Raw genomic sequence first — 12275 nt, 5'->3', positions numbered from 1 at the left:
TCTGTTAAGAAACCTCCCAAAACAGAGGCATTACACTGGCAGAGGGAGAAAAACAAACCATGGGCCTTTCTATTTCTCTCATAGCAACCAGCGCTATGTAGCGCCGCTGAGTCGGGCTAGCTGGCTTATACAGGGAGTTAGTGTGTGTGTGTGTGTGTGTGTGTGTGTGTGTGTGTGTGTGTGTGTGTGTGTGTGTGTGTGTGTGTGTGTGTGTGTGTGTGTGTGTGTGTGTGTGTGTGTGTGTGTGTGTGTGTGTCAGAGTAGTACATGTTAATGACAGTGAACTTCAAATCTCTGAAAGGGCTCTCTGGATTTAAATGTCAGCTTCTAGGGTTGGTGGAAATTCATTCAACTCTCAGTCTGCTTTGTCAGGATGATTATATGATTATATTCAATGGTGGTTTATTAATAGAAAACTCTTGTATTTTTTGCTGAATTTTTTGCCCAAAAAATCATCTAGGGCCCATATCCACAAAGCATCTCAAGTAGGAGTGCTGATCTAGGATCAGTTTGGCCTTTAAGATCATAATGAACAGGATTATATGGACAGATCCTAGATCAGCACTCATACGCTGAGAGGCTTTGTGGATACGGGCCCTGGTCTCTATATGCAGCGCTATTTAAGCCATGCAGAACATTATAGATCACAAAACATAACAGATAAAAAGAAAATTCACTTAATGAGGCATTGGTGGATCGATATGAACTGAGTTAGTGAAACTATTATTTTCTAATTGGCACCATTTTGGATCCGGAAGGTTGGTAACATACATTCCAGGTTAGAAATCATCGTGGAACTTTTGGAGCCAAGATGGAGGGCCAGTTTCCCAAAATATTATCATACATGTGGTAACTGTTTCCTAGTAGTACATACTCCGGGGCTCGCTCATGGTGACGGACTCGATGAAGTTCTGTGGGGTCATGTAAAGCTGTCCCTCATATTCCACTGAGCTGAACAGACGGAAGCGCTGCTCGTGGGACGACATGTACACGTCCCCTTCCTCAAAGTCAAACGGCCGCGTCTGGCAACACACAAACAGACAAACAAACTGCTTGGTTTTGCTTATGGACAATTTAAAATGCAATGCACTGTGGACTTGAGCATTTTGAAACCGTACTGTAATATCTTTCTGCCTGGGCCTAAGGGTGAAGAAATAAAAACGAGCCTTTCTTTCTCAGTGATTCTCTCTCTCTCTCTTCCTGTCTCTCGCTCCCTCCTTCTCTATCAGAGCTGTGCTAGAGAAATCAAATATCACCCTCCGCCTGGCAAGCAGCCCTCCAATCAATACTCTAGACAGTAGCCAGAAGCAAACAGCTCCTCTAGAAAGACAATACTGCTGATACTGCTCCTCTCACTGTCTCTCGAAGATGCCAGCTAAACCAGTCCATTTCAACTTTCTTTACTACACTATCCCTCTTTCTTTCCCCCGAGCACCCTCTCTCCTTCTCTCCATCCTTCTATCATCGCTGTAATAGAGAAATCAAATATCACAATCCACCTGGCAAGACCAAGCAATCCTACAAGCAATGGGCTACTAACGAGAAAGTCTCAAGAACAGCCTTGCTGTTGAACAGAATAGTATCTCTTCTAGAGAGACAACACTGCTCACACACTGTCTTCTTGAAGATGCCAGCTGAACCATTATCGTGTCCTTGCTTTGAATGAATTCTTAGCGGCATCTTTATTTGGGTCTCTCTGTCTATAATTAGATCCACCTCTGGCTCTTTCACACAAGGCATTGAGGGAAAGACAGCTTGCCTGATTAAAATACACCAAAGTGCCACTGCGCAAAGAAAAAGAAACGACTTCTTGGGTTGTAATTAGAAAAGGGTATAAATAACGAACTAACTCTGCTGTGCCTGACGGGAGGAAACGATGAACAGAGGTTTTCTACTTTCCGCTGGAGCCCAATTTGCATACAGATTCATTCATAAAGCTTTCATGAGGAGTTTGTGTTAAGGGATTTTTTTTCTTCTCCAAAGGCATTAATTGAATGGAGAGAAATGGAAGGACATTTCCCCAGAGAGGGGTAGAAGAAGAAGTCACTTCCTGGTTTGACTTCAGGGATTTTGGATGGATTTGACCCCCCCCTGGCCCTCTAACTCTGATTAATGCTCTGGGTTTGTACAAATAACTTAATTCACTACTACTTAATATTTCTGATAAATGAATAAATACGTCCATCATTCCAACCATTCCATCACACTGTGGCATGCATTCCAAGCAGTAAATGTCAATGTCTCCAATGGGACTTTAATATTTACCCCAACAGTGCCTTGTCAAGCAGAATTAGGCCTATACAGAAATCAGTAAAAGGCATATGTCTGTAACCTACATGCATGTTTAAGTAATCAAATAAAAGTTAAGAGAATTCAACCAAAAGCTCTTAGAACTGCAATAGAAAATGTTGTTTTGAGTACCCACATAAGGGCATGTAAAAACAAGATCCGAACAAAGTCATCCAGACCGTGAGAACCAAAATATGATATCCTTCCACAAGTGGGGATGATTTGAAATAGTTGGTTGTTTACATGTACTTTCCATTACCAATTAAGTTGGTCATGGGATAAGAAATAACGAGCATATGTTAATAATAAAATTACAATAAGAAATCCAATTGTATTATTTTGTTAGGAAGTTACGAACAGTCGTTGGCATCCTTTGCGATAACTACGTCAAAGGGGCGCGCGCGTGTCATTTCAGCACTGTCTCGAGCGGAGAGCGCCCTTCCTTCTTCAGTGTGCCTCGATATCATCTCTGGAAATAGTGGGCCTATTGTTTCCGTTGTACAGTAAAGAAATGACACAATTTATCCGCTCAGAGAAAAATGTAACTAGTAGCCTAATAGGCTGTGGTTTCCAAACAACATTTCAAAAGAAGAACATATTACTAAAACACATTGAAATAGGCGCTGCGCTTCTCGAATTCTCAGATCACGCTCACCCACGTAGGCTATAACACATTCATGACAGAATGGCTTAGACAGCGAGTTTGTATTCTGTCAACATACGAATACTTTTCGGGGACAAGAGTACTCGCTGCGTGGCATTTTTCATAGACTATTTTGTCAAAGCACATAGTGTAAATTAGAAGTCTATACCTTTTGCTGTGCTTCTACAGCGGAAAGGACAGGGAGCAGGTCGCGGCCACTGAAGCTATATCCCATCCTCTTCCTGCATCTTTGACTGTACATGTCGTTGTAGAAATAAAATGCCACCGCTCCCCCGGTTGCGAGACACATCCCAACAGCGAGGCATCTCTGTGTCCTACCTCCGGTAGTCGTCTGAGCGCCGCGGAGCTCGTTTCTCGGAGCGGACCAGACATTTAACCTGTTTACGATTGAAGCCAGTCTGCGAAAAGCGGCCATTGTTGTTGCTATGATGAGAGTATTGAAGGGTAAACGTATTCTCACTCCTCGCGAGATGTGGATCATATTCTCACGCCGATTCACTGGAGTTTGGGATGCTGCGGCTCTGATCGAAGTTCTGCTTTGAACCAGCCACCAAAACAGATGGATATGATGCTCTAATGGGTTTGGGACAGAATAAGGTGCTTATTTCTGAACCTTGGTGAATTATATACATAGCTGCGTTACTATTCTAATTAGAAGCCAATATTTTTTTACATTCAGGAGAATCAGGACCCATGCAAATTTTGACAAGCCCTATTCACACGAATGACAAGAGACTCCAAATAAAACATAATGTAGACTAGTAATACGTCGTTTCTCTGTTGGCTATTATATGTTCCCGAGTGTTGGGGCAAAGTTTTAAGAAAAGTTGTATTCATAAAAAAATATATTTATTGCAAATCATGATCATGTTGTTTCATCATGATGTTACACAATAACTTCTTACAGCTGGATCAAGTACGTTTCGGAGTAAGACAGATAGTAAGAGAACAAAGATTGCTGCATTTGACTTACTCCATTGGCTATACACTAATGCTTTATATATCAACGTTAAGCCGATGGGTTCTTCAAGTTCCCTTTGACTTACTCCATTGGCTATACACTAATGCTTTATATATCAACGTTAAGCCGATGGGTTCTTCAAGTTCCCTTTGATGCCTGCAACCACCTGGTCATGCAAAGGCCTGTGTGGTTTTCTCCCCACTCCCATTTACAATATATATATATATATATTTAAAAACAGATCAAACAACACTGCATTTACTCTGCACGGAGCTCCACAATGTGCAGTGGGAAGATCTTTCAATGTGACCCTGGAAACAATTCATCTAATGCCAATGTCATCAGGAAATGTGGCATGTAATTGACGTCTTCATTGTGGCGCATCGATCCGCGCGCGCATATTGATTGATCGCTTCTGCGCCGTGCGCATCGATTTTGTTTCAAGGTATTTTGGGGGAAATCATAAATACTAATGAGCCCTGGGAACCCAACAGGGAGAGAAAGGTCCCCGGAGAGAGATGTTGATGAATCACCTATGTGTGGAAATGGTCACTAGGTCATTTGCAACCAGTCGATTCCCAGGCCCAGGCAGATGCATTGCATGCGCTGCTGCCCTGTACCCTATCAGTTAGACTCAGGTCACTGGCTGCCTCCCCTGTACCCTATTCTCCCATGCCAGAATCAATTCAATGCAATACATGTTAGGGCATAGGCCTATACACTGGAGACTATCTGTAAATGTAGGATCACTAATATGGGCAAAGTGGCTTGAACTATTTGATGCGCTGGTGGGCTACCATATTGTCCCATGCTCCAAATCAATCGAATACAATAGTCTACATAGGGATGGTGTTATTCATTGTATACACAACAGGCTATTTGTAAACGTTTATAATATTGGCAAAGTGGCTTGAACTATTGCGTTGTATTTCTGGGGGAACTCTCGGTGACGGTGTCAGGTAACCTCGGCCTATCTGGCTATTTTGAAGCTCTAAGTTCAAACAGGTTTCTACCTCCAAGTTCCCCCTGACTGTTGTTGGTCCCCTTACAAGATCTCTCAACTTTGATCGCTCTGGTCTTTGATTCCTATCCTCTTTAAGACCACAATTAAGAAGAGCGTGTTCAAAGAGGCCAGGAGATCAGTGGAAGATTGACAGTCAAGTGATGCAGTTTGCACAGATGTGCGGCTGGTCCTGTTTCTAAACACGCCGCGGAACAGCCGCTGGATTACATAAAACAAGCGCGGCAATAAATCAACATCTGTGCGCGAAAATGACGCACAAGAAGGGGAAGTTTTTCTCTCGCCCCCAGCAGCAAATGACTGCACCTGAGTCACTCGAGCCGTAGGGTTATAAAGCGTTTAGGATGATAGTAATTATCTACTATATGAACACGTGCGCGCACGCACCCATACACACACAATAGAAACACAAACACACACCCCCTTAACACACACTGCTGCAGGGTATATATTTGTGGAGAACATAACACTCCTGACAGTCAGTGCAGTTGTCAACTCAAAGCACCGCCCCGCATCCCCTAGTCTTGTTCTGTTCTCCCCTCCCTCCCACCCATTGCCTCTCCACCTGCCATACGTCTTCCACACACACACACAACCCCCCCCCCCCCCCCCCCCCCACACACACACTCACACACACCTCTTCACTGGCTGCGCTCGCCTAGTGCACCAAACCACTTGGAGCCAGCCAGGGAAGCCGTAGTGTTCTGTACGTAGGCTACTGCGCATTCCCCTGCGACACCATAGAGAAAACCTCCTTGATTCACACGGCGTTTTATTAAAGGATCAACTCTCATTGACTTCTCTCTCACTTGTTCTCCATTCTAATCGCTTACAGTACTTTTCATAATCCATCTATGGGATGATGATAATCGGCGATGCAGATGAAACTGAACATCAAAGGTGTGAGGACGGTCAAGGATCAAGGAGTTATGTTTCAAAAATAAATCTATAAAGCGTCTCATTAGCATACGGCAAGAGGGAATTTACATACGGAATATATTTAAAGTGGCGCTCCTCTCACGCTCGCACTCTTCATTTGCAGAACGCAGTGAGCACGAGCTGAGCACTCTCCCGGCAACCGCATCAACGACTGCGAGGGGAGGAAAACCCGGACGAACAAACAGAGCAAAGGGGAGTAGCCCGAGGTCGAGAGAGGAGAGCATGTGCTGAACTGAGGATAAACGGATAATATGCGGATGTAAATAAAACGCGCACTTGCAAGAGAGAGAAAAAAACGCATTTGGTGACTGCGCAAATACACACATTGACTCAGGAGGATCCCTCTTTCAGGAGCACAGCACGTTAACTTTTCTACCCGGTTCAAGGCGGCTGGTTGTGAAGCGTGCTGGGCGGTTGTTTCTGGTTTCAATCGTTTTTGTGATGGGGTCAGTGGGCGAGGTGGGTACATTTTCCTTGCACGGCCTGGATAGCTTCGGACACGGATCGCATTTTGTCCTGACGCCCGCGGGGGACACCCCCGGACTGATGAGCGAGCACCTGGTGTCGGCGGAGAGGTTGTCGCGGAGCACGCCGTCGGATCTGACGCATCTAAAGGGGATTCTACGGAGGAGGCAGCTGTACTGCAGGACCGGGTTCCACCTCGAGATACTGCCCGATGGCACAGTGCAAGGCACCAGGAAAGACCATAGCAGATTTGGTAAGCCATCAGAAAATATTTCGGCGCAATAATGCAGTTATTATACAGTTATGACAGTAGTATAAGGATTATAATTATCATTGTTATTCTTAGTATTCTGAATATGATTCTGAATAGACTAATTCTATTTATATTATGAATATTATAATGTTATGATTATGGACACATATACCTATTGCATCCTGTCTAATCTATAATGTGTGCATGTGTTTTTGTACCATAGTTACTATTTCAGACACCCCATAATATGTTCGCACATATTGCAACACAATTCATTTCCTCAATGGAGAATAGATTGGCAGAATTTCTTTACCTTTCATAACTGACCTTCTTATCAGCAAGATAGCAAATAATGCCTACTGATAACAGCTTCCATGATAGACATAAGAGTACTAAGCATTGAACAATATATCCCTCAATGACTGGCTGAACTCATGCCCTTGTGACTTGTGATATCATAATATGTGATGTTAATCTAATGTTGTCCTGCTGGTTTGATGTGCAGGCATTTTGGAGTTCATCAGCTTGGCTGTGGGGATGGTGAGCATCCGTGGGGTGGACAGTGGATTATACCTGGGCATGAACAGCAAGGGAGACCTCTACGGCTCTGTAAGTATTTACATTAGTATATAGCCTACATGCTGCCTACATATACCCTTCATACTGCCTTCATATACTCTTTATACTGCCTAATGCATACCAACTGAAAACATACACCCTTCACAATGCCTACATATACCCTTCATACGGCCTACATATACTCTTCATACTGCCTAACACATACCTACTGAATACATACACACTTCACACTGCCTATTTATACCCTTCATACTGCCTGCGCACTGCCTTCATACTGCCTAATGTATACCTACTGAATACATATACCCTTCATACTGCCTACATATACCCTGCATACTGCCTACATATACCCTTCATACTGCCTGCATACTCCCTACATATACCCTTCATACTGTCTACATATACCCTTCATACTGCCTACATATACCCTTCATACTGCCTGCATACTGCCTACATATACCCTTCATACTGCCTGCATACTGCCTACATATACCCTTCATACTGCCTCCTGCATACCTACTGCCTACATATACCCTTCATACTGCCTACATAAAGTCTACATAGACTGATAAACTGTAGGCTACATATGATGTGTCTTGTATTCAGTGCTGCTTCTCCATTCTCATGGGCATCTCTGTGTAGGAGGTAATAACAGAGGTTACTATTCAGCATCAACTGAAAGAGAGAATTCCTCTGCCTCCTCTATTGTCCTGTTCATCTGGGAGGGTGATAAGATATGACCAACCAGCAGGTGGCATACATTTTGTTCTGCAAGGAAGTGTGTATTTGTGTGTGAGCATTGACACTGAGATAACACTGCTCTGTTGTGTAACATTTCACTAATCAACTCTCTTCTCTCTCCTCTCCCTCCCGCTCTCTCTCTCTCGCTCTGTCTCTCTCTAGGAGAAGCTGACAGCCGAGTGCGTCTTCCGGGAGCAGTTTGAGGAGAACTGGTACAACACGTACTCATCCAACCTCTACAGACACGGTGACCGGGGAGCGCACTACTTTGTGGCGCTCAACAAGGACGGCACGTCCAGGGACGGCGCCCGCTCCCGGCGACACCAGCGCTTCACCCACTTCCTGCCCAGGCCCGTAGATCCCGACCGTGTACCTGAACTCTACAGAGAGGTCCTGGGCCACAGCTGAGACCCAGTGGGAGTGTGTTGGTCCCTGCGACGCTACACACCCAGTACACTGCACCGTGACTCTCAGTACTCTCCTATGAAGGGTCTGCATATCGTCAGTCTCCCTATGGCTTCCTATGGAAACAAAATGGAGGAAAGGTCGCTTGGGGGCTGTGGGGTGGATAGGAAATATGTGTGAAGCCAGGCCTTGTGGTCCCCGGTGCAGCCCCAGGAGAAAGGAGTACAGGTGTTTAATAGGGGCTTTTTGGCCAAAAGAGAGGCTGGCCTGGTGGCCATCTTTGTTTTGAGCATCGTGTTGGAAGGTGAAGGGATCACCTCCAGAGCTGCTGATGTCATCTTTCCGGATGGTTCTTCTTCACCACCCCCTGAGTGGCTTCTGAGATTCTGATTGGTCAATCTGACTGTAGTGAAATGGGAGTAGGAGAAGAAGAGCGGATGGTCCTCCAGCGGAGTGTAGACTTTGTGTTCTTCTGTGGTACCCCAGGTGGACTGTTTTGACGAAACACTCTAGAAGACTTGTGAAGGAATTCTGTTCTGAACCTTTCGTGACTGCATTCTATTCCCTGACACGAGCAACGAGCATGGACGAGAAGAAAAAAGACTTACAAAATAACCTTATCCTGTTTCAGTTTTTTTTATTTATGCATTTTTCTGGGACATATATTTATTTTATATATTTATTTATTTTGAGAATATATTTTTTACAGGTATACATAAGATATTAAAAATAAGCCATCAGAGATGTATTTTGTGCCACTGTGTACTGCATTTGACATGTCCTTTCAAACAGACTGAAGAAAGTCTTGTCCTAGGAGTTTTTATTTAGACAATGGTTTGTATAAGGCCGCGTTGTCACTATTCCCGAGCTTGTCATCATCGGGGGCGTCCATGTTTCTCTTATGTCATCAGAAAGAGCCAGAGTTCCACTGGGTTCCAGTGAGGAATAAACCTGTTAACACTTCAGATACACTGGTCTGTCTTCTTCATACAAATACAATAACATACAGTAGTACTGAAACATGGTCTGATTACTATTATAAACTGGGTGGTTCCAGCCCTGAATGCTGATTGGCTGACAGCCGTGCTATATCAGACCATATACCACGGGTATGACAAAACATTTATTTTTACTGCTCTAATTACGTTGGTAACCAGTTTATAATAGCAATAAGGCACCTTAGGGGTTTGTGATATATGGCCAATATACCACGGCTAAGGGCTGTTCTTAAGCACGACGCAAAGCGGAGTGCCTGGACACAGCCCTTAGCCGTGGTATATTGGCCATATACCACACCTCCTCGGGCCTTATTGCTTAACTAGATGATGTCAAAAGTGACATTTAAAATATATGCCACTTAAGCTGACATTTTAAATATATATAGGCAATGTATAAACGTTTATATATTGCATGTTTCAGACTGGAAAAACAGGGGAATATTAACTCTTATTGGTTATCGAGAGGTTATTAAGTTATCACATGCTGTCTGAGTTAATTTTAGCGTTGATGTCTCAGAGATGTTAAAATGACATACATGAAAATGATGTTTTAAAATCACTGAGATAATTCACCCCCCGCTCCTCTGTCCTCAACCCTGTACTGTCTCTATGTCTATTTCATTCCCTTGGGTCTACAATCATTTGTCTTTGAGGGTGACACCTGCTCTGAACGATCCATTCACCTCCAATACAAACAATACGACCTCAAAGCTACTTCCCTATCCAGCAGCTCTCTCATGTGGCAGCTCTGACCGCCGTCCTAGAGAGATGTGAGACAGACACAGACAGTCTCAAATGGCATCCTAGTCCCTATCTAGTGCACTTCTTTTGACGAGAGCCCATACGTCATATAGTGTGCACTTCTTTTGACTAGAACCCACACTATTCACTTGGCTCTTGTAAAAAACGTTTTAACTATATGGGGAATAGTGTGCCACTTGAGATTCAGCTTGTACACATGTGGACTGTTCAAAACTAGTGCACTATACAGGGAATAGGGTGCCATTTGGGACGTCTCTACTTCTGCACGGTGGGGAACTGGACTGTGGCACAGTAAACACCTATCCCTCCTGGAATGAAGGGAGGAACGCGGGAGCAGGACGGAGGGAAAGAAAACTGCACTGTACCACTGTAAACACCTATCCCTCCTGGAATGATGGGAGGAACGCGGGAGCAGGACCGAGGGAAAGAAAAGCATTAAGTCATCCAGACAGACAGTCCCCCTCCCTCCTTCCTTCCTATGAGAGACACTGACTGGCAGCGCAAGGCGTTGTGTTTCAGTCCTTCTAGTTACGGTGCGGCGGACCCTCGATTCAACCTCCTGGGCGTGGGTGTGTGTGTGTGTGTGTGTGTGTGTGTTGGCCCCGTGTCAGCTCCGTTTGGCTTCGTTCAAGAGCATGCAGCAGCCACATTGATACAATGTGACTTGTCAAAGGACACGGGTTCAGGGTGTGTTGAACGTACCTTTTCCAAAATAATCCCACCTTGATAGGGGTGTAGTGTTTGAGAACTGAGAGGGGATGGTGTCTGAGTACCAGCATTGAGATGAGAGAGAGGGAGCTATGACTTAAAGCCATCCCAAAACAGGTGGGGTTGTGAGTGGGGAACAAAAAGTTGTGTATGTCAGTCATGGTTGTGTTCTCTGTGTAGACAGGCCTTTGAAGATATTTTTTTAGAGGGGAGAAAGATAAATGTGAGTGTAAGGTACAGTATTTGATGTACCTGTGTGTGCGTATGTGTGTCTGTGTGTGTGTCTGTGTGTGTGTCTATGTGTGTGTGTGTGTGTGTAGCCACCTATGTGTGATCTCTGAATGTCTGTGATGGTGAGCCAGGGGTTCTCCTGACTGGGAGCCTTTGACTGCTGCTGCTGTTTGTGTGTGTGTGTGTGTGTGTGTGTGGTTCTCTCTCTTACTCTCTCTCTGTCTCTCTCTGTCTCTCTGTCTCTCTGTCTCTCTGTCTCTCTGTCTCTCTGTCTCTCTGTCTCTCTGTCTGTCTGTCTGTCTGTCTGTCTGTCTGTCTGTCTGTCTGTCTGTCTGTCTGTCTGTCTGTCTGTCTGTCTGTCTGTCTGTCTGTCTGTCTGTCTGTCTGTCTGTCTGTCTGTCCTCTAAGTGGGGTTTTCCCTTCCCTGAAGAAAGAATCACACCTCTCGACAACCAACCACCAGAGAATCTGAGAGAGGAGTGAACTAGAGTCCATATCTGTGTTACCTGTACGGTCTAGGTTGTTGTCTAGAAGAGAGGAGTGAACTAGAGTCCATATCTGTGTTACCTGTACGGTCTAGGTTGTTCTCTAGAAGAGAGGAGTGAACTAGAGTCCATATCTGTGTTACCTGTACGGTCTAGGTTGTTGTCTAGAAGAGAGGAGTGAACTAGAGTCCATATCTGTGTTACCTGTACGGTCTAGGTTGTTCTCTAGAAGAGAGGAGTGAACTAGAGTCCATATCTGTGTTACCTGTACGGTCCAGGTTGTTCTCTAGAAGAGAGGAGTGAACTAGAGTCCATATATGTGTTACCTGTACGGTCTAGGTTGTTCTCTAGAAGAGAGGAGTGAACTAGAGTCCATATCTGTGTTACCTGTACGGTCTAGGTTGTTCTCTAGAAGAGAGGAGTGAACTAGAGTCCATATCTGTGTTACCTGTACGGTCCAGGTTGTTCTCTAGAAGAGAGGAGTGAACTAGAGTCCATATCTGTGTTACCTGTACGGTCCAGGTTGTTCTCTAGAAGAGAGGAGTGAACTAGAGTCCATATCTGTGTTACCTGTACGGTCTAGGTTGTTCTCTAGAAGAGAGGAGTGAACTAGAGTCCATATCTGTGTTACCTGTACGGTCTAGGTTGTTCTCTAGAAGTGGTGCAGCTCTGAGTTACTTTCACAGTAACACTGAGACATGTCCTTAAAGGAAACACAAAGCATTCTCCAAGGATGTTGGTTAATGTGTTTGTCTGTACAGTGTGTGTGTGTGT

General features: G+C 44.6%; 1 protein-coding gene across 1 annotated transcript; it reads left to right on the top strand.

The window, feature by feature from the left end:
* The first annotated feature begins 6315 nt into the window (after positions 1 to 6315).
* LOC120036189 (fibroblast growth factor 20-like) lies at positions 6316 to 8320 on the top strand. Its single transcript, XM_038982666.1, has 3 exons — positions 6316 to 6592; positions 7098 to 7201; positions 8075 to 8320. The coding sequence occupies exons 1-3, from the start codon at positions 6316 to 6318 to the stop codon at positions 8318 to 8320; spliced, it is 627 nt and encodes a 208-aa protein (XP_038838594.1).
* Positions 8321 to 12275: the final 3955 nt, after the last annotated feature.

The sequence above is a fragment of the Salvelinus namaycush genome, unplaced genomic scaffold, assembly GCF_016432855.1.
Source record: "Salvelinus namaycush isolate Seneca unplaced genomic scaffold, SaNama_1.0 Scaffold1235, whole genome shotgun sequence".
In the NCBI taxonomy this organism is placed as follows: domain Eukaryota; kingdom Metazoa; phylum Chordata; class Actinopteri; order Salmoniformes; family Salmonidae; genus Salvelinus; species Salvelinus namaycush.
Note: the sequence above shows the minus strand (reverse complement) of the source record. Positions and strands in the feature narration are given on the sequence as shown.